General features: G+C 40.5%; 2 protein-coding genes across 4 annotated transcripts in view; both read right to left on the bottom strand.

Annotated features, from left to right (window-relative positions):
* The window catches only part of LOC117595221 (nuclear GTPase SLIP-GC-like), a 772,829-nt gene that overhangs the window by 175,982 nt on the left and 568,943 nt on the right, over window positions 1–27,904 (bottom strand). The window lies entirely within an intron of this gene.
* LOC117595163 (nuclear GTPase SLIP-GC-like) overlaps window positions 1–27,904 on the bottom strand; it is a 54,460-nt gene that overhangs the window by 22,055 nt on the left and 4,501 nt on the right. Inside the window, exons 1-10 of one of the 3 annotated variants that reach the window (XM_034294992.1) lie at window positions 25,944–25,967; window positions 25,351–25,432; window positions 25,023–25,135; window positions 24,615–24,707; window positions 24,156–24,192; window positions 22,986–23,075; window positions 9,736–9,829; window positions 9,407–9,623; window positions 5,211–5,435; window positions 4,752–4,952 (exon numbers count right to left, since the gene is read on the bottom strand). In XM_034294992.1, the coding sequence (XP_034150883.1) occupies window positions 4,752–4,952; window positions 5,211–5,435; window positions 9,407–9,623; window positions 9,736–9,829; window positions 22,986–23,075; window positions 24,156–24,192; window positions 24,615–24,707; window positions 25,023–25,135; window positions 25,351–25,423 (1,143 nt within the window). In that variant the 5' untranslated portion in view covers window positions 25,424–25,432; window positions 25,944–25,967. Of the gene's footprint in view, window positions 1–4,751; window positions 4,953–5,210; window positions 5,436–9,406; window positions 9,624–9,735; window positions 9,830–22,981; window positions 23,076–24,155; window positions 24,193–24,614; window positions 24,708–25,022; window positions 25,136–25,350; window positions 25,433–25,943; window positions 25,968–27,904 lie in introns of those variants that run through there. The other 2 variants (XM_034294991.1, XM_034294993.1) reach the window with 2 other exon arrangements.

Here is a 27,904-nt window from a genome sequence, read left to right as displayed (position 1 = left end):
GTAAAACTGAAATACGGGCAGATGTATTTATGTTTTATTCCTGTCTCTTTTTCCCCTGACTGTGGGAAAACTATATAAAAAATTGGCTGAACCCCACTCTCCTCTATGTAATGATGCCGGTGTGGTTTTGTTTCCATTTTAGGATGTTATATTTCTATGCTTGGTTTGCTTTTGTGTTTCTGTTCTAGGATAGTACATTTCTATGCTCGATTTGCTTTTGTTAGTCTTAATTGTGTTCACATGTATGCCCTTTAGCACCCTTTATATAGTTGAGTTCAGTTTGTGTTTTCCTTTGTGTGGTATTGTTTGTTTCTGGATGACTATACTAAGTCTGCTAGATTCTCTCTTCTTCATTGAAAAACCTTGTGTATCGACCTGTTTCTGCCCACTTAACCTGGACTCTGTTTTTAGCCTGATTGCCGGTGCCTTTGCTTGATCAATCTGTTTCCTGTGTACAACTACCTGCCTGCCTCCCGGACATGATTTCAGCCTGTTAAAGCCTGTGGCCCTCTGCGCTTGAACCCTACCCTCCTTCTCCTGGGTATTCCTTACAGCCCGGATGGGTAGGTTTCCCGACCAATTGGGCTATTTTTTATATGCAGTCAAAAATGGACTTGGGCGGATTCATTAAGAGAAAGGGATAATGCACAGGCTATAGTTATGGATATTTGCTAGATTTTGGGAAACAGGGTTACTAGGCTAGCTTTTTTTGTTATACACTTATTGGAGTGTTCTTTTGTTTGACCGAGTAAATGGAGACACTCAAGAAAAGTGAATGTCTCTGACTGAGTGAGTGAATGGATGTTTAAGCATTCCTAGCGTAGTGGTGTAGCGTAGTTGATGCCAGCAACACGTTTCAAAATGGGCAGGGGCATCTTTACCACTGTGTTGCATCACCTCTTTTAACAACACTCTAAGCTTTTGGGAACTAACAGGGACCAATTGCTGTAGTTTTGAAATTGGAATGTTGTCCCATTCTAGCTTGATTTAGGATTGTAGCTGCAAACCATTCAGGTCTCCTTGGGTCATAACATTCATCTCATAATGCACCAAATGTTTTCAATAGAGTACAGGTCTGGACTGCAGGTCAGCTTGTTTAGCACACAGATTATATTATTACGGAGCCATGCTGTTGTGATACGTGCAGAATGTGGTTTGGCCAGTGGCAGGCCATGCATTTTTTTTTGTCAATTCACCCCCAAATACATTTCTTCTCCATCTGCCATTCTGCCAAAAGTAAATATTTAAACAACAAATCTAAAGCACTATAGCTATAAACTGAAAGTTTCCATCAACTGGAGACAATGCCAGGTCAGGTGTCAGCTAGTTCTCTTCAGTTAGCTAACTGCCGCTTGTATCAGCAACATGAAAAAGGCTGACGTAAGGCTAGGCCAGCTAGAAGGCTCTGGTGTGTCAAAAAATACACCCAACATGGTAAACTCAATCTGATTGGTTAATTAATATGACAATCAACAACATGGTCCTTTTCACTTCGACAGAAGAGGGAATTCACTCGAAATACGCATTGAATTTATGTTAATAGACTGATGGGAATTAACTTTGTAAAATACATATAGCATTAATGAAAACAAAAACAAAAATAATAATGAAAAAATAAAATATTAAAATAATAAAGATATATATTCTGATTCTGACAATCTTTAGGCCAGCAGAGGAGGCCTTGCTGGCCCTGGTGTCCCAGCACTGGCTTTGGCATTGTCTTGCTGAAATAAGTTGGGCCTTCCCTGAAAAAGGTGTCTCTGATGACAGCATAAGTTGCTCCAAAACCTGCGTATATTGTTCAGCATTCATGGTGCCTTCACAGATGTGCAAGTCACCCATGCCATGAGCACTAAAGTACCCCCACACCATCCCGGATGCTGGCTTTTGAACTGTGCACTGATAACAAGTCGGATGGTTCTTCTCCTCTTTAGCCGGAGGACATGGCGTCCATGATTCACAAAAATAATCTCTTATTTTCATTAGTCAGACCACAGGACAGTTTTCCACTTCGCCTCAGTCCATCTAAAATGAGCTCGGGCCTAGAGAAGGCACTGCCGTTTCAGGAACTTTTTTATGTATAGTTTTGTAGAATAATATGAATATATGTTCCATTGAAAGTCAAATGCCAAGATAATGGGAACAACAGAAACATTTGTGTTTAGCCAATCTGTAACAGGCTAAACACAAATGTTTCTATCTATAGGTTGCTCTCAGACAAAACCTCAGGAGTGTGGAATATTTACCATCTGGCATTGGGGTTATCATCTTGGAAACATGATCTGTGCTAGGTAGATACCCTTTTATATATATCAGCTTATAACCAGCTTTACAGTGAAAATACTTTGGAACTTCCATTGAAAAATACAACTTTGCTGAATTATTCCAATAAAAACTGAATGTACAAACCCGATTCCAAAAAAGTTGGGATACTGTACTAATTGTGAGTAAAAAAAGAATGGAATAATTTACAAATCTAATAAACTTAAATTTAATTCACAATAGAATATAGATAACATATCGAATGTTGTAAGTGAGACATTTTGTAATATTGGCTCATTTTGGATTTCATGAGAGCTACACATTCCAAAAAAGTTGGGACAGGTAGCAATAAGAGGCCGGAAAAGTTAAATGTACAGATAAGGAACAGCTGGAGGACCAATTTGCTTATTATGTCAATTGGCAACATGATTGGGTATAAAAAGAGCCTCTCAAAGTGGCAGTGTCTCTCAGAAGTCAAGATGGGCAGAAGATCACCAATTCCCCCAATTCTGCGGCGAAAAATAGTGGAGCAATATCAGAAAGGATTTTCTCAGAGAAAAATTGCAAAGAGTTTGAAGTTATCATCATCTACAGTGCATAATATCATCCAAAGATTCAGAGAATCTGGAACAATCTCTGTGCGTAAGGGTCAAGGCCGGAAAAAAAAGAAGCCGTATCTAAACAGGATCCAGAAGCGCAGGCATTTTCTCTGGGCCAAGGATCATTTAAAATGGACTGTGGCAAAGTGGAAAAGTGTTCTGTGGTCAGACGAATCAAAATTTGAAGGTCATTTTGGAAAACTGGGACGCCATGTCATCCGGACTAAAGAGGACAAGGACAACCCAAGTTGTTATCAGCGCTCAGTTCAGAAGCCTGCATCTCTGATGGTATGGGGTTGCATGAGTGCGTGTGGCATGGGCAGCCTACACATCTGGAAAGGCACCATCAATGCTGACAGTTATATCCAAGTTCTAGAACATATGCTCCCATCCAGACGTCGTCTCTTTCAGGGAAGACCTTGCATTTTCCAACATGACAATGCCAGACCACATACTGCATCAATTTCAATGTCATGGCTGCATAGAAGGATCCGGGTACTGAAATGGCCAGCCTGCAGTCCAGATCTTTCACCCATAGAAAACATTTGGCGCATCATAAATAGGAAGGTGCGACAAAGAAGACGTAAGACAGTTGAGCAACTAGAAGCCTGTATTAGACAAGAATGGGACAACATTCCTATTCATAAACTTGAGCACCTTGTCTCCTCAGTCCCCAGACGTTTGCAGTCTGGTATAAAAAGAAGAGGGGATGCCACACAGTGGTAAACATGGCCCTTCCCCAACTTTTTTGAGGTGTGTTGATGCCATGAAATTTTAAATCAACTTATTTTTCCCTTAAAGTGATACATTTTCTCAGTTTAAACATTTGACATGTCATCTATGTTGTATTAAATATTGAAATTTGAAACTTCCACATTATTGCATTCTGTTTTTATTCACAATTGTACAGTGTCCCAACTTTTTTGGAATCGGGTTTGTATTTTCTCCCTTGAATTGTGTGGGTCCTTGAATTGTGTGGGTCCTCTATTATTTAATCACGGTACGTAACTGTAAAATTCTATCAGTTTCTTCTTTGCATGGTAGAGTTGCTGTGATTTACTATGTTCACAGACAATGATTTTCTGAAGTGTTCCTGAGCCCATGCAGTGATGTCCAATAATACGTGTCTGTTTTTAACAGCCATCCAATGTAGTTTTTTGCCATTTTCCTTTGCGTACAGGGATTATTCCAGATTTGCTGAATCTTGTAATGACACTGTACCGTAGATGATGATATCCCCAAACTCTTTGGAATTTTATGTTGTGATACGTTATTCTTGGATACATCTTTCACAGAGTGGTGAACCTTTCCCCATCCTCACTTCTGACAGGCCCATCCTCTCTGGAATGATCTTTCAATACCCAATCATGTTACTGACCTGTTGCCAATTGACCTAATTAGTTGTGTGATATTAAGTTTTTTTAGCATTACACGTTTCCTCTGTCCCAGCATTTGCCAGACCGCGTAAGTGGAGCCGGCCTATAAGAGGGAATGTCTCTTACTCACTGACTGAGTGAGTGCCTGACTGACTGACTACCCTGTTAAATAGTGTAGTGGTTAGAGACGCGGACTATGGAACAAAATGTCCCATGTTTCGACTCCTCTCACAGTCTAAACACATTATGCCTTAAGCTTTGCTGTCTACAACCTTCAGTAGCTGCTTTATAGGAACCCTAAAATAAAACAGTTCTGATGGGTATTAGGATTTGTTCAGGATAGACAAAAACTTTGATGGCTAAGTCTGACTGCAATTTCCACCATAGCTGTTGCCAGATAATTAAACCCATGTGTACCTATAAAGTGGATCCAACATCAACCAAATCAAATATGGGATGAATACAATGTTAAACAGTACATTGGATCATCATGAAAATAATTATAAATAATTACCGACTTCCACATCGTATCTCTGCTCTTGTTGCAGTCTCCATTTCCTGGAAGATACACCAGCACAACATGCTCCAGTAGGTCTTTACAGTTTGGCACCTTGACAGTTAAACATTTCACAAGCGGCCAGTACATTCTTTCAAATGTATCACTGTTTGAGTCACTCAGTACGTAGCAAGCTATCTTTTTAGACAGTTCTTCAGCCTGCAATTGTAACAAGTTATCACATTACATGTATGAACACTTTAAAAATGAACAAAGACAAATAAATATAATATAATATAATATTGAAAAAATACATTAAAAGGCATCCAAGATTTCAAGTTTAATTAAATGTTAAAATATTTAAAAGGCTGGTATAGATTGGTAAAAAGCAGTGTAGTGTCAGAAAATGTTGTTAAAATATTGCTGTTAAAATATTTTTATTTTTAAAGCCTGTGAAGTTTGCAAAAAGTAACTTACTGTGTCACAAACAATTTGTTTTTTACATGATGAATAAAATTCTGGGATTTCGAAGAGCTTCTTATCCATTAGTTCCTCTACATTTTTTCCATGTCCCTCTTTTCCATACAAAGCTTTTATCTTATCATGATCATCACCATCCTCTACATCAATTTCCATGTCTTCATCCTCTTCCTCCTCACCAGATGTGACTCGTAAGATTGACCATAACTCATCTTTCCAATCCTAAAAATTTTAAAACATGACAAATGCATAACATATAATGTAGCAAAGGCTCTCATTAACTTGCACTTTTTCAGTTGGCTATACTTTTATTTTCACTTTTTAGTGAACTGCCCCTTTAACTGCAGATGCATTTGGGTCACAGAGATGATAAGACAGTGTTTCTGAACGGGGTTGGTACAGCTCCCCAGGGGGCATTCAGAGAATGACTGGGTGCGCTGGAAACTATATTTTGGAAAGGGGACGTTGAGGTGCCCTTGGGGGGCATTTGTTTTAAGGCGAGTTTACACAGAAGATTCACAACAAATTGAGTGTTAAGTTTCAACTACTGTCAAAAAGCTGTGGTCTGCAACATTAAAACCTGCCAGTTTACTTCACTGCGATTGGAAGAGATGGCATAACATAACTCTTCTTCTCTTCAGTGTTTCTGTCAGTTTCTTGTGGCGCAGCTCTATGCTGCCTTCACAGGAACGGGACATCAGACTATTATCTATACCAGCGTTTCCCAATCCTGATCTTCGGGACCCAAAGGGGTGCATGTTTTTGTTTTTACCCTACCACTCACACACCTGATTCCAATTAAAGACCTGATGATATGTTGATTATGTCACTCTAGTATTTAAGTGCTAGGGCAAAAACAAAATGTGCAGCCCTTTGGGTCCCAAGGACCAGGATTAGGAAATAATAATAATAATCATTCTTATGCAGGGAAATTAGCCTTCATCTTATTTGATTGAGGGTGGTAAGGGACCTGGTTAATGGATAGGGGGCGCTGGCCCTAAAAAGAACGACAAGAGAGTTTTCACAGGCATAAATATCTATGCTCTGAGCAAACATGCATCCAGATCCATAGTAAAATACCAGCCCTTCTATTGACACTGCATGCACAATTATTAGGCATATCGTACAGTTCAAAGATGCTATTTGTGGTGAAGGTAAACTTAATAATAAACGTTAGTCAGTTTAACACAATGCTTAATGGTGTCTAGCGACATATTCAAACTCGGCGTGATGTTAATACGTGACAAAATGGGTAGCAAACATATAGTTTCTCTAGATTTATTTTATTGTTGAACAATCACAATGCTTTATGTCAATCCAAAATATAATTGAGCCTCAAACCTGAATGTTAAACAAAGGAAAAGTTCGTTTTGATCTTTGTCAGGAGAATATATAAGTGTGCAGAATTATTAATCAACAACTGGTATGCAGAATTATTAGGCAACTAAATTACAAAAATAGTTCCTCCCAACTCACTTGTTTATTCTCAATTATTAAAGAAAGTGTAACAAATAAGTAACACTAAATGGCAATTAGTCTTTTCAAAAATATTCTGTGACCAATATAGCCACACTTCTTTTCAATATCTGCCAAGAGCCTTCCATCCATGAAGTTTGTCAGTATCTTGATCTGTTCACGATCAACTTTCGCTGAAGCAGCAACCACAGCCTCCCAAATGCTGTTCAAAGAGGTGTATTGTCTTCCCTGACTGTAAACCTCATTTGAGAAGGGCCCACAAATTCTCAAAGGCATTTAAGTCAGGTGAGGAAGGGGGCTAGGTCATTATTTGGGCATCTTTGAGGCCGTTGCTTGCTAGCCAACAGTGGAGTACTTGGGTGCATGTGATGGAGAATTGTCCTTCATAAAGATCATGGCCTTGTTGAATGCTGAGGACTTCTTCCTGTACCACTGTTTGAAGAATGTATCTTCCAGAAACTGGCAGTAGGTATGGGAGTTCAGTTTCAGTCCATCTTCAACCCGAAAAGGTCCAACTTCCTCATCCATAATGAGAGCAGCCCATACAAGTATCCCTCCTCCACCTTGCTGGTGCCTGACTCGAAGTGGTGCCATTTCCATTAGTGATCCAGCCACGGGCCCAACCATCTGGTCCATCAAGAGTCCTTCTCATTTCGTCTGTCCAAAAAACCTTTGAAAAATCTGTCTTCAGGTATTTCTTTGCCCAATCCATTCCCTTCCATTTGTGAATCTTACTCAGTGGTGGTCTTCTTTCAGCCTTCTTCACCTTGGCCATGTCTCTGAGCACTTGACACCTTGTAGTTCTGGACATTCCAGGTAGTTTGCGGTTCTGGAATATGGTGGTGCTGGATGATAATGGGTTCCTGGTAGCTTCACGTTTAGATCTTCTCAAGTTTTTTGCAGTTAATTTGCGTGTTGTGTTATCCATGCATTTTTTTGCGCCCCAGCTGACTATTCGCAACAAACATTTGATTGTCTGGTGGCCATGCGTCAAGGGTTTAGGTATTTCAAGAGTGTTACATCCACCTGAAAGGAATTAAAATATATATATATATATATACACTTTTCAGTGTCAGCTAAATAAATGTTTTGGCCCATTTTGCCTGAGGTCATGAAGCCACCTAATAATTATGCACACCTTGATATAAGGTGTAATTCACTTTCACCACACCCTCCCTCATTACACAAATACATATCACCTGAAAATGATTAAATCCAATGAGAATTCAAGTTTACAGTGGATATAAAAAGTCGACACACCACTGTTAAAATGCCAGGTTCTTGTGATGTAAAAGAATGAAACAAAGATAAATCATGTCAGAACCTTTTCCACCTTTAATGTGACCTATAACATGAACAATTCAATTGAAAAACAAACTGAAGTCTTTGAGGGGGAAAAATAAAAAAATTACAATAACCTGGTTGCATAAGTGTGCACACCCTTAAACTAATACTTTGTTGAAGCACCTTTTAATTTTATTACAGCACTCAATATTTTGGGTAGGAATTTATTAGCATGGCACATCTTGATGTGGCAATATTTGCCCACGCGTCTTTGCAAAAGCGCTCCAAATCTGTCCGATTGCGAGGACATCTCCTGTGCACAGCCCTCTTCAGATCACCCCACAGATGTTCAATTGGATTCAGGTCCGGGCTCTGGCTTGGTCATTCCAAAATGTTAATCTTAATTCTTTTGAAGCCATGCTTTTGTGGATTTGGATGTGTGCTTTGGGTCGTTGTTGTGCTGAAAGGTGAACTTAATCTTCAGCTTTCTAACAGATGCCTGAAGGGTTTGTGGCAAAATTGCCTGGTATTTGGAACTGTTCATAATTCCCTCCACCCTGACTAATGCCACGGTTCCAGCTGAAGAAAAATAGTCCCAAAGCATGATCCTGCCACCACCATGCTTCACTGTGGGTATGGTGTTATTTTTGCGCCAAACATACCTTTTGGAAATATGGCCAAAAAGTTAAACCGTGGTTTCATCAGACCATAACATATTTTCCCACGTGATTTTGGGGGACTTCAGTCGGGTTTGGATGTTTTTCTTTGTAAGAAAAGGCTTCCGTCTTGCCACCCTACCCCATAGACCATTCATATAAAGAATGCAGGAGATTGTTGTCACATATTGCACACAGCCAGTACTTGCAAGAAATTCCTGCAGTTCCTTTAATGTTGCTGTAGGCCTCTTGGAAGCCTCCCTGACCAGTTTTCTTCTCGTATTTTCATCAATTTCGGAAGGACGTCCAGTTCTTGGTAATGTCTCTGTTGTGCTATATTTTCTCCACTTGATGATGACTGTCTTCACTGTGTTACATGGTATATCTAATGCTTTGCTTTTGCTCTGAGATGCAACAAAAAAATGTCAGGAAAATCCTACTAGAACAGCTGAACTTTATTTGTGATTAATCAGAGTTACTTTAAATAATGGCAGGTGTGTAATGACTTCTATTTAACATGAGTTTGAATTTGATTGGTTAATTCTTAACAACCAGGTTAATGTAAGGTTGTTGTTATATTGTTGTTATTTCTACTGTGTAATTTGCTCCTTATAATGCAATGGGTAAATTAGACTAGTGGCCGACATTGATTCAGACTTTGGTCCGCAGTAGGTTCCCAAATGTTAAAAGTCTATTACTAATTGTACTATTCCCCATGACACCACATACCAAAACATTGTGTTATAGGACATAAACAGAAGGAACATATACTATTACCTGCACTGTAATGAATTCAATCTCTGCGATGTATTTCTCATTAATCATATTGGCCTCCACCTGAATCATCACTGAGGTACATGCCCCTTGGTTTCCAGAAGGAAGCAGTTCCTTCTTACCCAATATGGCGTTTATTAAGGAGCTCTTACCAGCTCCAGTCTTCCCAAAAACACCCACTATGTCTTTTCTGTCTTCATCCAACACATCAATTTTACTTCTGTTACAAGTGAACAACAAACATTATTAAAGCAATCTAGAAATGGCCTACATTATATGAATCTATTCATATGCCATGTTGTCTGTCTACATTTTAAAACAAATAGGTCTACCTGAGGAAGTCAGTAAGTTTTGTAGAAGGCATTCCATCCAGCTTGCCTCTGACTCTTTGCATTATCTTCTTCACCTCTGCCTTTTGTTCACTGTCTGGAAGAAGATCACCAACAGATATCAATTTGTTGTATATTAATATTTTGCCTTTAAACAACAGGCCTGCATACGTGTCCTGCTGCCAAGTGTGAGGTAATCAGCACACTCACATACATATTTATGTCTGGTTTAAATGTTTAAGTAAGTAACATTGCAAGGTTTACCCTTTATTTGTCTGCATTAACAATATAGTAGACTGTAACATTAACACTAGAACAGCCAGGCCTTTTAGACCCCCAGTATCCGCCAAAGCCGAATGCCGTTTGGTGTCATTAGCATACTAATCTACGGTGCCCCGGAAGTGCAAAAACACAACCACTAATATAATTACACACCCCCAATAAAAAAACACCCCCAACAATAGCACAAAACACAACCAGAAATACAATAACACACACCCACTAAAATGACTCCCCCCAATAGCACAAAATACAACCACTACTACAATTACACACCCAGAATAAAAATACTATCCCCAATAGCACAAAACACAACCACTAATACAATTACACCCTTCCAATAAAAATAATATCCCCAATAGCACAAAACACAACCACTAATACAATTACAAATAATGCTCCCAAAAGTGTAAAACACAACCACTAATATAATTACACCGCCCCAATAAAAATAGTCCCACCAAAAGTGGAAAACATACCCACACATACAATTACACACACCCCATAAATATACTCCCCCCAATAGCGCAAAACACAACCAGTAAAACAATGACACAAAGGGTAGGTACAAGACGCTTATTTGACACACAGCCTGTTATTCAAGGTAAATTGGAAATGACAGTTTAGTAGCTAGCTGTTTAGATACAGTTTCAAAGAAGCAAAGAGAAGTGATATAACAAGATAGGAACGTGTATTTCCCTTACTGTGGCAATACATTTAACGAATGTACACAGTTTCAGTGGGTGTGCCTAGTATAGTGACATTGGTAACACCATTACTCTTCTATATCAATTATCCAACTCTGTTTGGAGTAGTGGGTAGTGCTCCCGGATCTAGAGCGGCAGGTCCAGGTTTTGAGATGCTACCCGTCATAACGCTGTATTTTTTCTATTTTTATAATTTTCATGTTGTGAAAGGTTGACGACATGACTAAGAATATCTCAGAATTGAGGTTCTCTCTCTCTGTCTGGTGCTGTTCATGCATTGCTGATGTGTACAAGGTGAGAGAGTTGATTGTGTTCACAAATGAATGATTCCCATGGTATTTACGTATTTACAAATAACGCAGCAGTTGATGGCTGATTTATTTTTATTAAAGTATTTATTTTAAATAACTGGACATGTAGACAGCAAGCTGGTGAAGATTTACATCTCTGGATATTATCTAATTCGACTTGTACACGATAAATTGCTGACCCAGTAAGCTGCTGTCACAGTTAAGTCATTCCATTAGATCTATGCGCAAAGCAGACCTTGCGATGTTATACATGAAATACGATCCATTCGACCTTTGATTCGCATAGCTGACCTCTCTATGTTCTAAATGCAAATACGATGGTCCAATCCCAATGTCCACACTCACAGACTCACAGAATTTGAGGCGCGTTCAAAGTCTATAAGTGACATGAATTGTCTACAGGTGACATGAATAAGTTATCGAACCAGAAAAGGAGCCAGACAAACTTAATTCTCAGCCGGTCCGCAATTAAAAGTGAAAATGATTGTTGCCCTCACTAGATTCAAACCGACGTCTCCCTAATGCGAGAGTTTTTTAACTACTACGCCACAGTACTATAGGAGAGAGCAGGGTGAATTCAAACCGACCTCTCCCACATGCAAGTGTTTTTAACCACAACGCCACGGTGCTAGTCAGTGTTTTTATCCACTACGCCACAGTGCTAGTCAGTGTTTTTAACCACTACGCCACGGTGCTAGTCAGTGTTTTTAACCACTACGCCACGGTGCTAGTCAGTGTTTTTAACCACTTCGCCACGGTGCTAGTCAGTGTTTTTAACCACTACGCCACGGTGCTAGTCAGTGTTTTTAACCACAATGCCACGGTGCTAGTCAGTGTTTTTAACCACTACGCCACGGTGCTAGTCAGTGTTTTTAACCACTACGCCACGGTGCTAGTCAGTGTTTTTAACCACTACGCCACGGTGCTATAGGGGAGAGCAGGGTGAATTGAGCCATATAATCTAAAATAAACAGTTTTCAAAATGACTCTACAAACAAAAGTGGTCTCTTGGCTCAACTTGCCCCTGATAAGGGGTAAATTGTGCATAAGAAGATGATAAGTTGAGCCACACTGGGGTAAATTGTGACATTGATTATGTTGAAATAAAACAGAACATTTTCACCTCATAGACTAATGCTGTATCAAAGCAAGAAATATTGAATACCAAATGACTTCCAAAAGGCCAATTTTCTAAACCAAGGCCTTTCAAAATGTTTTGAACAAAATCAAGTTCAAAATGAAGAACAAAATCGACTGCAATTCTCCTTACAGAACCAGGCTACTACTCAACATACCACTTGTCAATTCTGCAGGGGGGTATGAACTTCTGCCACCTACTGGCTGTTCCACTGTATTTTTGCGGTTTAGGTAGTTTCTTGGGCAGGTGGGCTTCCCAATCACAGAACTCCCACAACGGTGCCTCAGAAACTGATGTCAGCACCCTCGACCTTCTCCACCAATCCAATGTAATGATAGCATTTGTTTTTACCCACAAAGTTCACAAGGACAGACTCTTGTCCCCATCATTGTCCCTCAGGTCATCTTCTGAACTGTCATAGTCAGTTGTGTCGTACTGTTTATGTGGTGCATTCTGAACTGTCATCGTCAGTGGGTTGTAATGTTTATGTGGTACATTCTGAACTGTCATAGTCAGTGGTGTCGTAATGTTTATTTGGTGCATTCTGAACTCATAGACAGTGATGTCGTAATGTTTATGTGATGCATTCTGAACTGTCATAGTCAGTGGTGTCATAATGTTTATGTGGTGCATTCTGAACTGTCATCATCAGTGGTGTTAAGCGAAATGTTCATGTCACTTTATTCTGAGCCATTGTAGACAATTGTTTTATTCTGGCTTTCAGGGCATTCTTCTATTTTTTCAGTCTTTTTCTTTTCTCTGTCATTGTGCATTTTCTCCAGCTCTAGCTTTTCTTGTGTGTTGGTCAAGATATTTTTTTTCTTTTTCATTCTAGGTTTAGTTGCTCTGGCTTTAGGGAAGAGAAGTATATTTCCTGGGGACACACATACCAAATTGGTAGGAGAACCAGTAGCATTACTTATGGACAAGTGTTCAGGATTCATGGTTCAGGCAAAGTAGCAGGTGGCTCCTCTGGGGCTGGTACTGCTGATGAGCAATCAGGACTCAACCCTGTTGGCTCAAATTATCCTGTCAACACCATTTTTTAACTTGTATAATCCAGCAGTTTAGAGCTAAAGTAATAGTCAAAAGTGGTCTCTTGTTAACAGCATAGCCTCACGTTGTAACTTCCTAAAGCACTAACAGATTTTTTCAAACTTGTCTGTAATTGTTCAGACACAAGAATCAGGACTCCTTGAACATAAACAAAATCACTTGGAATGGCAAAAAACTGTTTTTTGAACTTAAATGTGCTTACCACTCATTCCATGTACCTCTTTCCATCACAGGGAGAATAAGGTGGATGACTTCAAAAAATTTGATTTTACTTTGATTTTATTTGCCTTATTCTTCTTTCAAAGACTTGACTACATGGTATATAGACTAAGCTTTATCTTATTCCCATATAGTGGTCAGTGTAAATAACATACTAGTATATTTTTAACTGTTGTTATACTTTCTGTACAGAGATCTGTATATAAACATGCACTGAGTTTCTTTCTACAAATCAATGGCGGCTTTGTTTTTGTAATCTTTCCCCCTTCTTGAACTGCCACCTTAACGTGGTGGAGGGGTTTGAGTACCCGAGTGACCCCTAGGAGCTATGTTGTCTGGGGCGATATGCCCCTGGTAGGGTCTCCCAAGGCAAACAGGTCCTAGGCGACGGGTCAGACTAAGAGCGGTTCAAAACCCCCTTAATGATGAAAAACATTTAGTGTTCTGTGACGTCGCCCGGTATGGTGCAGCCGGGGCCCCACCCTGGAGCCAGGCCCGGGGATGGGGCTCGTTCGCGAGCGCCTGGGCCTTTCCCCATGGGGCCCGGCCGGGCTTAGCCCGAACGAGCAACATGGGGCCGCCTTCCCGTGGGCTCACCACCCACGGGAGGGACCATAAGGGGCCGGTGCGGAGAGGATCTGGCGACAGGCCTAGACAACCCGATCCCTGGACACGGAAACTAGCTCTAGGGACGTGGAACGTCACCTCTCTGGCGGGGAAGGAGCCTGAGATTGTGCGTGAGGTTGAGAGGTTCCGACTAGAGGTAGTCGGGATCACCTCTACGCACGGCTTGGGCACTGGAACCACACTCCTTGAGAGAGGATGGACTCTTCACCACTCTGGAGTTGCCCATGGTGAGAGGCGGCGGGCTGGTGTGGGTTTGCTTATAGCTCCCCAGCTCTGCCGCCATGTGTTGGAGTTTACCCCGGTGAACGAGAGGGTCGTTTCCCTGCGCCTACGGGTCGGGGATAGGTCTCTCACTGTTGTTTGTGCCTACGGGCCGAACGGCAGTGCAGAGTACCCGACCTTCTTGGAGTCTCTGGGAGGGGTGCTGGAAAGTGCTCCGACTGGGGACTCTATCGTTCTACTTGGGGACTTCAACGCCCACATGGGCAACGACAGTGACACCTGGAGGGGCGTGATTGGGAGGAACGGCCCCCCTGATCTGAACCCGAGCGGTGTTCAGTTATTGGACTTCTGTGCTAGTCACAGTTTGTCCATAACGTACACCATGTTCAAGCATAAGGGTGTCCATCAGTGCACGTGGCACCAAGACACCCTAGGCCGCAGGTCGATGATCGACTTTGTTGTCGTTTCATCTGACCTGCGGCCGTATGTCATGGACACTCGGGTGAAGAGAGGGGCGGAGCTGTCAACTGATCACCACCTGGTGGTGAGTTGGATCCGATGGCGGGGGAGGAAGCTGGACAGACTTGGCAGGCCCAAGTGTACTGTAAGGGTCTGCTGGGAACGTCTGGCCGAGTCTCCTGTCTGAGAGATCTTTATCTCCCACCTCCGGCAGAGTTTCGACTGGATCCCGAGGGAGGCTGGAGATATTGAGTCCGAGTGGACCATGTTTTCCACCGCCATTGTCGAAGTGGCCGCTCGAAGCTGTGGCCGTAAGGTTGTAAGGTCGAGGCGGCAATCCCCGAACCCGGTGGTGGACACCGGAAGTAAGGGATGCTGTCAAGCTGAAGAAGGAGTCCTATCAGGCCTGGTTGTCTTGTGGGACTTCTGAGGCAGCTGACGGGTACCGACAGGCCAATCGGACTGCAGCCCGGGTGGTTGTGGAGGCAAAAACTCTGGCCTGGGAGGAGTTCGGTGAGGCCATGGAGAAGGACTATCGGCTGGCCTCGAAGAGATTCTTGCAAACCATCCGGCGCCTCAGGAGAGGGAAACAGTGCCCTACCAACGCTGTTTACAGTAGAGGTGGGCAGCTGTTGACCTCAACTGGGGATGTCATCGGGCGGTGGAAGTACTTCGAGGATCTCCTCAATCCTGCCGTCACGTCTTCCATTGAGGAAGCAGAGGATGAGGGCTCAGAGGTCAATCTACGTTCCTACTCTCACCTATGGTCATGAGCTTTGGGTCAAAAGATCCCGGATACAGGCGGCCGAAATGAGCTTTCTCCGCAGGGTGGCTGGGCGATCCCTTAGAGATAGGGTGAGAAGCTTGGTCACACGGGAGGAGCTCAGAGTAGAGCCGCTGCTCCTCCACATCGAGAGGGGTCAGCTGAGGTGGCTTGGGCATCTGTTTTGGATGCCTCCGGAACGCCTTCCTGGGAAGGTGTTCCGGTCCCGTCCCACCGGGAGGAGACCCGGGGAAGACCTAGGACACGCTGGAGGGACTATGGAGGGACTGGAGGAAGTGTCTGGGGAGAGGGAAGTCTGGGCATCCCTGCTTAGACCGCTGCCCCAGCGACCCGGCCCCGGATAAGCAGAAGATGATGGATGGATGGACTTCAAAAAATGTGAGGTCACATAGCCATTTTTGTCTATGCTTTCCTAGAAAAAAGGGGTGGCTCCACTTCCCCACAGGCTCAAATCACCCTGTTGTCCCCTACAATTAGCCAGTCACTAGACACCATTAAGCATTGTGTTGAAGTGATAAACGTTTCTTATTAAGTTTACCTCCACCACAAATAGAACTGTATGCCTTTTGCCACTGGTCATTTTAACAGCTTATTAGCCAGTAATATGCTTACTAGTATTTACTAACGTATTGTTTGGAATCGTCATAATAATTGAGCAATTGCTAGCGAGACAGAACTTTACACTGCCAACGCTATTGCAATTCATGGCACAACAACGTACCTTTTTCTTTAATTTGTGATTGACATTGATACAATAACTATCAATAAACGTGACGATAACTGACTTTTTAATCAAGTTAAATTATGAGAGAAATTCGTGGAAACCCCTACTCTTTTATTGCCCAACCGGTTTTTAGGCTATTTTAGGCTTACTATAACGTAGCTACTGAAGGTTGTAGCCAGCAAAAAAAACATATCCCGAACAAATCCTAATACATTATGTATTTTGACAGTGATGAAATCCTAATGTGGGCCCTATTGTGTGCAGGTCCGCTTCTCTAACCACTACACTATTTGACAAGGGGTAGTCAGTCAGTCAGTCAGCTTACGCGGTCCGGCAAAAACTGAGAAGAGTAATTAGAAAAAGACAAGTTCCAAAACGAATAGTCTATGTGAACGGCATGTCTTTGCAGGTCTCTCCCGGGGGTTCTAATGGGGCTAACGATGTGCATCATCCTCAAATAAGTTCTTTGCTCAGAGGTTCTTGCACACGAAAGTCAGTGAAACTGAAAAGACATTTGCAGACCAAGCATCCCTTTCATGTTGATAAATCCACAAGTTTTTTCAGCCGAAAGTAGGCAGAGCTATGTACTATTAAAATAGTAAACTCCATTAAATCACATCCTAGGAACACCAGGCTGTTTGCACCCCTCGGTCAAGAGATGGGCACGGAACATGAAGCCCTGCTGGTCCATACTGCGATCATGTGGCTTTTACGTGGGAAAGTTCTCATCCACCAGTTTGAGCAGCGTGATGAGGTGCGCATTTTCCTAAATTAGCTGGGTACCAACTCCAAGTGGATGGTAAATCTTGCGTATTTTTGATAAACCTAATGTACTTAAATACTCAATCCAAGGCAAAAGTACAAATATAGGCCTATGGTTGTTTATCTGATAAAATCGATGCATTCACAAAAAGGTTGGATGAGCTGTGCGAACTAAAGGCAGCAATATCATAATGTTTCCTAAGCTGGAGGAATTTGTGTAGGGCAATGAAATGGATTTCAATAACATGACGGAAATTATCACTTCACATATCGAAGGGTTAGGGTTTCAAAAACCATTCTGGACTTATGCACTTCCCTTGATGAAGTACTTCCCAAATGAGATAAATCCACAACGATATGACTGCATATGATGACTGTTCACGGGCAACTGAGGATTACCTGTCATCTGACCTGGAGGACGCACTGATGGAGCTGTCCAGTGATTGGACCTTAAAGGAAATGTTTGCCATAGTGACACTTGCAGTAATCTGGATTTCAGTTACAGAGAAAAACCCATGACTATCCAAACCAAAGCAACAATGGATGTACTGATTCCTTTTGGAATCAACCAACCAACTTGAGGCAACATTTTCCACAATGAAATGTATTTAAAACAAATACACATCATGTCTTAATGTGGAGGATGATCTCCAAGTTGCCATTTTGGCACTCAAACCCAGGATGCAGCTGTTGTACTACAAAAAGGCCCACCCATCCCATTAAATGAGTAAGTTGCTTAGACTTCACTTATCAATTAATAAACAATACCTGAGAGACCTGAGAGAAGGTAATTCATATACTGGCTAATAGTTAATAAGGATTATTTCATGAGTTATTTTAATATGATATACTGAATGTGTCTACATTTGTGTTGTGTAGTTTGAGGTCTTATGTTGTGTGCGCATGTGTGTGCATGGATTGCAATGTTTTAAACATTTGTTTTGGGGGTTGCAAGTGAAACAGTTTAAGAACCCCTGCCTTAGAATACTGGCATATATAAAATTTGTCTATACAGTGGATATAAAAAGTCTACACACCCCTGTTAAAATGCCAGGTTCTTGTGATGTAGAATGAGATAAAAATAAATAAATGTCAGAACTTTTCCACCTTTAATGTGACCTAGAACGTGAAAAATGTTATTGAAAAACAAACTTAAATCTTTGAGGGGGAAAATAAAAAACTCACAATATCCTGGTTGCCTAAGTGTGTACACCCTTAAATTAATAATTTGTTGAAGTACCTTTTGATTTTATTACAGCACTCAGTCTTTTTGGGTAGGAGTCTATTAACAGTGGTGTGTAGACTTTTTATATCCACTGTAGGTGACATGAATAAGTAATCAAAAAACCGAGAGGAGTTATTAAAAAAAGACAAGGTTCAAAATGAATAGGCTATGTGAATGGCCCGTCTTTGCAGGTCTCACCTGGGGGTTGTAGTGGGGCTATCAAGTTAATTTTAACTCCAGGGGTAAAGAATATCGATGGTATTTCATTTAGTGAATATTTATTCAGCCTAATACATTTGTGCAATATTAATCTTCAGTAAAATAAGCAGAGAAAATTCTGAAAGAAATGACAGGATGTGTGTTCGATTTAGTTCCTCTTTCTCTCCTAATATAAAATCAATAAGGTGTAATACCTTTTTTGAATGGGTAATTGGTGACTGGGACAAAAAATCCTTGGTATTTCGTTTTGTGAATAATTATTCAGCATAATACATTTGTAGATTTACATTTTAAATTTACATTTGAGGAAATAGCCTACACAATAAGCTGAATTTCCTACTGAAAAACGGTAACTTGTGATAGTATCCTACAGTACAGGCCAAAAGTTTGGACACACCTTCTCATGTGTTTTCTTTATTTTCATGACTATTTACATTGTAGATTCTCACTGAAGGCATCAAAACTATGAATGAACACATATGGAATTATGTACTTAACAAAAAAGTGTGAAATAACTGAAAACATGTCTTATATTTTAGATTCCTCAAAGTAGCCACCCTTTGCTTTTTTGATAGAGCTGCAAACCCTTGGTGTTCTCTCAATGCGCTTCATGATGTAGTCACCTGAAATGGTTTTCACTTCACAGGAGTGCCTTGTCAGGGTTAATTAGTGGAATTTTTTCCATCAGTTGGGACCATCAGTTGTGTTGTGTAGAAGTCTGGTTGATACACAGCCGACAGCCCTATTGGACAACTGTTAGAATTCATATTATGGCAAGAACCAATCAGCCAAGAAAAGAGAAACGAGTGGCCATCATTACTTTAACAAATGAAGGCCAGTCAGTCCGGAAATTTGCAATAACTTTGAATGTGTCCCCAAGTGCAGTCGCAAAAACCATCAAGCACTACAATGAAACTAGCTCACATGAGGACCACCCAGGAAAGGAAGACCAAGAGTCACCTCTGCTGCTGAGGATAAGTTAATTCGTGTCACCAACCTCAGAAACCGCGGGTTAACTGCAGCTCAGATTAGAGACCAGCTGAATGCCACACAGAGTTCTAGCAGCAGACACATCTCTAGAACAACTGTTAAAAGGAGACTGCGTGAATCAGACCTTCATGATCAAGTAGCTGCTAGGAAACCGTTGCTTAAGAAGAGGCAACAAGCAGAAGAGATTCACACAAGGAATGGACATTAGACCAGTGGAAATCTGTGCTTTGGTCTGATGAGTCCAAATTTGAGATCTTTGGTTCCAGCCGTGTCTTTGTGCAACGCAGAAAAGGTGAATGGATGGATTCTACATGCCTGGTTCCCACCGTGAAGCATGGAGGAGGAGGTGTGATGGTGTTTTGTTGGTGACACTGTTGGGGATTTATTCAAAATTGAACCAGCATAGCTACCACAGCATCCTGCAGTGACATGCCACCCCATCCGGTATGCGTTTAGTTGGACCATCATTTATTTTTCAACAGGACAATGACCCCAAACACACCTCCAGGCTGTGTTAGGTCTATTTGACCAAGAAGGAGAGTGATGGAGTGCTGCGCCAGATGACCTGGCCTCCACAGTCACCGGACCTGAACCCACTCGAGATGGTTTGGGGTGAACTGGACCGCAGAGTGAAGGCAAAAAGGCCAACAAGTGCTAAGCATCTCTGGGAACTCCTTCAAGACTGTTGGAAAACCATTTCAGGTGACTACCAATTGAAGCTCATCAACAGAATGCCATGTGTGCAAAGCAGTAATCAGAATAACGGGTGGCTACTTTGAAGAAACTAGAATATAAGACATGTTTTCAGTTATTTCACACTTTTTTGTAAAGTACATAATTCCACGTGTGTTCCTTCATAGTTTTGATGCCTTCAGTGAGAATATACAATGTAAATAGTCATGAAAATAAAGGAAACGCATTGAATGAGAAGGTGTGTCCAATCTTTTGGCCTGTACTGTATATTGTTTGTATTATGTTTCAATAATAGCCTAAATAAGTTTTTTGATTGTAATGGAAATCTTGTATTTCCTTTGTATGTTCATTCAACCAAGGCTCTGATCATTCATCTGGGAGTATCGCGCATTCATCCATTGACGTCATTCAGTGAGGGGTGATTAGCGCCTGGTTTCCATTTGGATGCCAATACAAAGTACCTTCGAAATTGCAGTTTTATTTTAATTACACTCTCAAACACCACTTGGCGTAGGCATTTGGCGGTTCTAGTGTTTAGAGAGGTGGAACTTCCCTCAACACAACCCAAATGATCAATTCTACTTGCACCAGGAACTAATCGCCTTCTCTACCAATCAATATTGATTCTTGGCAGATAAGCTGTAAAGGGTGTATGAGAGCATGTTTGCTATGGCTCATCCTACAGTGGATATAAAAGTCTATACATCCCTGTTAAAATGCCAGGTTCTTGTGATGTAAAAGAATGAGACAAAGATAAATCATGTCAGAACTTTTTACACATTTAATGTGACCCATAACGTGAACAATTCAATGGAAAAACAAACTGAAATCTTTGAGGGGGAGAAAATTAAAATAAAAAACCTGGTTGCATAAGTGTGCACACCTTCTTGTAACTGGGGATGTGGCTGTTTAGACATTTTATGTCCACTGTACATATGGTTGGTGAATGCGCATCGCAAGCTTTTCAATAAACTCATTCCGTGTCCAATAGAAAACAATTCACAAACACAGTTTTCTTCAAGTAAAATCTTCCTTTAATCCAGACTCGTTATTAAATAAAACCAGTAAAAGAAAATAAACAAATATAATCAAAAATCCTTAATATCACGGATGCGAAGAAAACTGTGCGACTCCACTCTATTTCCTAAAGGATGAACCACCGCATCTCTTAAAATTCTTAAAGGGCCTGTGCACAATTTTAACATATTTCAATGTAAATATAGAGAATTATGTATCTAAAACGAACACACAAATAAAGTAAGTTTACAATCAAACACAAATATTCAAATACTGAAATGCAACACCTAATATTCAATAATTGTCACTGAACATAAGCAAATTAGGCTCCTACAGTTGGGTTTATCATTGATTCTTCAATATGCTGCAGATCACAGTACATCAACATTCTGACCAGAAATTACAGGAATGCACAATTGTGAATCTGCCACAAGTAAAAGGTGATTGGCACATTCACATACAGCACCAGAAAAAAAGAAGACACCACTGCACCTTTTTCTTTCCTTTCCAAAAACATCAAAAAAGAAGGTTTTGAGTGAGGAACTGAAGGGTTAAAATTAAGAGACCACTGCAAATTGATCACTTCTGTTACTTTTTTGGAAAGGAAAGAAGAAGATGCAGTGGTCTCTTCATTTTTTCCGGAGTTGTATGTCAAAAGATTTAAAATCTTGCAAGGTTGTTCCTTTGTGTGTCTTTAAATTTTCACTCTGTTGAACAAAGTATAGTATATGCAGTTGCTCTCCCCCCTGGAATGTTTCTGTGGGAATTTGTGCCCATTAAGCCAAAAGAGCACTAAGGTTAGGCGCTGATGTTGGATGGGAAGGCCTGGCTCGAAATCACAGTTTCAATTCATCCCAAATGTGTTCAATGGTGTTGAGGTCAGGACTCGACAAACCTTGTTGAACCATGTCTTTATAGACCCTGGTTTTTGCACAGGGGCACAGTCATGTTGGAACAGGAAAGAGCCTTCCCCAAATGGTTCCCACGAAGTTGGAAGCACCCAAATGTCAAAATAATCTTTGTATCCTGTAGCATTAAGATGACTCTTCACTCGAACTAAGAGGCCAAACACAGCCCCATATCATTGTCCCTCCTCCACCAAACGTATATTAGGCACTATGCATTCCGGTAGGCATTCTCCGGGGATCTGCCAAACCCAGATTTGACCATCAGACTGGCAGAAGATGAAGCATGCTCCAGTATCCAATGGCAGTATGCTTTACAGCACTCCAGCAAATGCTTGGCATTGCGCATGTTGATGTGAGGCTTGCATACAGTTGCTTGGCCATGGAAACCCAATTAATGAAGCGCCTGACACACAGTCCTTGTGCTGATGTTGCCTCAGAGGCAGTTTGGAACTCTGTGGTGAGTGATGCAACAGATGATAAGCAATTTTTACGTGTCAGCACTCGCCAGCCCCGCTCTGTGTTTGCGTGGTCTACCTCTGTTGCTGGGCTGTTGCACCTTGAAGATTCCACTTCACAATTATAGCCCTTACAGTTGACCGGAGCAGATGTAGTAGGGCAGAAATTTCACAAATTGACTTTTGGCATCCTATTACATTTTGACATTTAAAGTCACTTAACTCTTCAGTGCGACCCATTGTACTGTCAGTGTTTGTATATGGAGATTTCATGGCCATGCATTGGATTTTATGCACCTGTGATCAATGGGTGCGGCTGAAACACCTGAACTCAATGATTAGTGGGGGTGTCCACATACCTTTGGCCATGTATTGTATCTGGCAGATGGTTTATTTTATTTAAATATTTTTTCTCAAAATTTCATTCATTGAGGTCAATATAAAAAACTCTTACCTACCAAACATTGGAGGTAGATTGATGGATGCATCCCTACTCTTCTGCTTCTTTCTTGGCATGTTTGCATTGGCTACCTCATGTTTCCTTTTCTCTGGAAACAATTGGAAGCATTTTTATATGAATACTCAAATCAATACGACAGCATTCACAAAAGGTTATTGAGGACAATGCCATAAGTTCGTAATAGTAGACATTTCTGATACTGACAGTTGTCTAAGAAAATCTCTTGGAGATCCTCTCTAGCCATTGGAGAATAGCTTTGTGTGAGTTCCAGTCAAAATGATTTCAAATCAAAGTTTTGGTGTCCTGTTCAATTTTTTTATACGTTTAATTTTTCTGGTGTCCTGTTCAATTTTAGGAGGACTTGAGCTTTTGGACCACGCCTCAGGACTACCTAGACTGACGACTCCTAGCTTTCCCTGTAAAAGTCCTACTAGTTGTGCTGCAGATCTACTTTCTGCCTGACAATTCCTGTTGTCACTGCCCACAACCCACCTGGTTGTCCCTGTCCTTGTTCACCTAGATGTGCAGCTGATCTGGATTCTGCTTAAGCTCACATGTATTTAGTGACCTAAAATATTGTATTTAGTGACCCGAAATATTAATGTGTCCCTACAAGGTCATGTACTCTTATAATATTCAACCAACACAGCCAGAAGAGGACTGGCCAACCCTAAGAGTCTAGCTCCACTCTAGGTTTCTTTCTACACTGAACAAAATTATAACAATTTTGTTTTTGGCCTTTTATTGTGGCCAGCCTAAGCCACACCTGTGCAATAATTATGCTGTCTAATCAGCATCTTGATATGCCACACCTGTGAGGTGGATGTATTATCTCGGCAAAGGAGAAGTGCTCACTAACACAGATTTAGATGGATTTGTTAACAATATTTGAGAGAAATAGGCCTTTTGTGTACATAGAGAAAGTCTTAGATCTTTGAGTTCAGCTCATGATAAATGGGGGCAAAAACAAAAGTGTTGCGTTTATAATTTTTTTCAGTGTAGTTTCCGACCCTCCAATGGAGTGTTCTGTAGCAAATGTGCATCAATTTCTTTTTGTTGCTTGCTCTTTGGGGATTTCGGCTGGGTGTCTGGATGAGCAGTTTTGGAGAACTGCTGATTTAAAAGTGTTTTCATGAAATGTATTTGATTGATTGACTGTGCTTTTTACCTGAAAGAAGTTTATCCACACTGGTTGAGGGAATACTCTGAAGAAACAAGTAAATGATCATCATGGTGAAGGCATCATTTTACAAAACTTACAACACAAACAAAAACATCCATCCTCTTAATGGAATAAAACGTGATCAGTTAAGTCCTGTGTGATGTTGCAATATTTCTGAAATTGTAATCCTTATTATGTGAGATGGTGATAGAAATGCCTTCATGCACAAACATTAATATAAAAAAATTGCAATGTGTATTATGTGGCCTTCCCACAATCAAAGAAGAAATCATCCTGCAGATGAGGTTATTTACATGACTTGTTGTATCTTTGTGATATAGCTATTTGGAGAACTACGATCATACAAAGGTGTGTAGGTTGATCTAAATAATAATTGTGCTTTGTAATATAAAATATGTCCTTTAGGGGTGAGGATTAATGTAAATAGTTATAGGTAAAAAGTACATTTCCTGAGGAACTCTTGGCTGCGTTAATGGAAGCTGTTGACGTCGTGGCCACTTCAAAGTTCTCATCAACATTGCTGTGTTTGTTCTGTTCCTGCAATTAAAAAACACGAGACATGCCGAGACACTTGTAAGGCAATGAATAATTGAAGTACAATAATGTTTAGTTGAATCTAATGTATTCTAATTTAGGCTGTAGTTGGAAAAACTAACCTTTTGCTGTAACATACAGTTTCCTGTAATATGCTAAGACATTTGTAGGCTGAAAAATATAGGCTGGTGCAGTGGATTTACTCAGATAAGAATGAATGCAAACTATTTACCCTACACTTACAGATACACACGTAAAACCTGGTCACTGTCTTTTCCGTAAACTTTTGTTAAAATTCCTATAATTTGTTATCTATACCTTTAGAAGTTTGTGTTTGTGAGCAAATTTTGTCCGTGGTCCTATTTTTGGGATCAAGTTAATGAATTCTTTCTCTTCGAGTAAGAGAAAACCTTCTTCATCTATTTCTTCCTCTGAAATTCAGGAAAAATATATTAAAAAGACTAACATTGAGATTAACAAATACACCTGTGCTTACTCTTGAGTTGATATCATTACAGTACTAATGTATAATAATGCAATATACAATTATATTAATTCATATTAAAACATTACTAGTACCACACTTCTACTACTACTATTATTATACAACTTAATATACAATGTATAAATAAATAAACATTTTCACCTTCAAAATTTTTAATCCATTGACTGAGGTCCCACTTTGTTAATATGTCTCTGACAAAATCCGATGACGCCATGACAATTCACTATGAACAGAATAAATACAGTTTAATTAAGATAAAAAGATGATTTGTAAAAACATTTGCTACATAGTAATAGTAGTATGTTGACAATACATGTTCTAATCAAATATTCAAAATATAGTAGGAAGCACAGAGACTTTTGAAGAGAATGTTGGATTTCACTTCAATATAAATGAATTTATGGAGACAGGATTATTATTATTTTTCTCAAAACCTATACTGCTAGGTTCTGGTTTTGAAGTTTTTTTCACAGTTGTAATTCTAGTTTGTTGTATTTACAGTGGGGCAAAAAAGTATTTAGTCAGCCACCGATTGTGCAGGTTCTCCCACTTAAAAAGATGTGAGAGGCCTGTAATTTTCATCATAGGTACACTTCAACTATGAGAGACAAAATGAGAAAAAAAACAATCCATAAATCACATTGTAGGATTTTTCATGAATTTATTGGTCAATTATGGTGGAAAATAAGTATTTGGTCAATAACAAAAGTTAATCTCAATACTTTTTTATATACCCTTTTTTGGCAATGACAGAGGTCAAACATTTTCTGTAAGTCTTCACAAGGTATTCCTCCATGCTGATCTCCTATAGAGCAGTGATGTTTTGAGGCTGTCGCTGGGCAACACAGACATTCAACTCCCTCCAAAGATTTTCTATGGGGTTGAGATCTGGTGACTGGCTAGGCCACTCCAGGACCTTGAAATGCTTCTTATGAAGCCACTCCTTCATTGCCTGGGCGGTGTGTTTGGGATCATTGTCATGCTGAAAGACCCATCCAGGTTTCATTTCAATGCCCTTGCTGATGGAAGGAGGTTTTCACTCAAAATCTCACGATACATGGCCCCATACATTCTTTGCTTTACACGGATCAGTCGTCCTGGTCCCTTTGCAGAAAAACTGCCCCAAAGCATGATGTTTCCACCCCCATGCTTCACAGTAGGTATGGTGTTCTTTCGATACTCCGCATTCTTTCTCCTCCAAACACGACAAGTTTAGTTTTTATCAAAAAGTTCTATTTTGGATTAATCTAACCATATTACATTCTCCCAATCCTCTTCTGGACCATCCAAATGCTCTCTAGCAAACCTCAGACGGGCCTGGACATAAGGGACATAAGTACAGATGGTACATAAGTACTGGCTAAAGCAGGGGGACATGTCTGGTACTGCAGGATTTGAGTCCCTGGCGGCATAGTGTGTTACTGATGGTAGCCTTTGTTACTTTGGTCCCAGCTCTCTGCAGGTCATTCACTAGGTCCCCCCGTGTGGTTCTGGGATTTTTGCTCACCGTTCTTGTGATAATTTTGACCCCACGGGGTGAGATCTTGAGTGGAGCCCCGGATCGAAGGAGATTATCAGTGGTCTTATATGTCTTCCATTTTCTTATAATTGCTCCCACAGTTGATTTCTTCACACCAAGCTGCTTACCTATTGCAGATTCAGTCTTCCCAGCCTGGTGCAGGTCTACAATTTTGTTTCTGGTGTCCTTTGACAGCTCTTTGGTCTTGGCCATAGTGGAGTTTGGAGTGTGACTGTTTGAGGTTGTGGACAGGTGTCTTTTATACTGATAACAAGTTCAAACAGGTGCTATTAATACAGGTAACGAGAGGAGGACAGAGGAGCCTCTTAAAGAAGAAGTTACACGTCTGTGAGAGCCAGAAATCTTGCTTGTTTGTAGGTGACCAAATACTTATTAAATCCTACAATGTGATTTTCTGGATTTTTTTTCCTAATTTTGTCTCTCATAGTTGAAGTGTACATATGATGAAAATTACAGGCCTCTCTCATCTTTTTAAGTGGGAGAACTTGCACAATTGGTGGCTGACTAAATACTTTTTTGCCCCACTGTATGTTTTATTTTTTCATTCTATCAGTTATATTTCTATGCTTTGTTAAATTTTCATAAATTTTTAACCCCACTTTTTACAACACTTAAATCACAACATCGGGTCTCAATGAAGTACAGTGGAGAGAACAAGTATTTGATACACTGCCGATTTTGCAGGTTTTCCTACTTACAAAGCATGTAGAGGTCTGTCATTTTTATCATAGGTACACTTCAACAGTGAGAAACGGAATATACAACAAAAATCCAGAAAATCACATTGTATGATTTTTAAATAAATAATTTGCATTTTATTGCATGACATAAGTATTAGATGACCTACCAACCAGTAACAATTCTGGCTCTCACAGACCTGTTTGTTTTTCTTTAAGAAGCCCTCCTGTTCTCCACTCATTACCTGTATTAACTGCACCTGTTTGAACTCGTTACCTGTATAAAAGACACCTGTCCACACACACAAAAAAACAGACAGACTCCAACCCCTCCACAATTGCCAAGACCAGAGAGGTGTGTAAGGACATCAGGGATTAAATTGTAGACCTGCACAAGGCTGGGATGGGCTACAGGACAATAAGCAAGCAGCTTGGTGAGAAGGCAACAACTGTTGGCGCAATTATTAGAAAATGGAAG

This window comes from Esox lucius, chromosome 11 (genome assembly GCF_011004845.1).
Source record: "Esox lucius isolate fEsoLuc1 chromosome 11, fEsoLuc1.pri, whole genome shotgun sequence".
NCBI classification, from domain to species: domain Eukaryota; kingdom Metazoa; phylum Chordata; class Actinopteri; order Esociformes; family Esocidae; genus Esox; species Esox lucius.
Note: the sequence above shows the minus strand (reverse complement) of the source record. Positions and strands in the feature narration are given on the sequence as shown.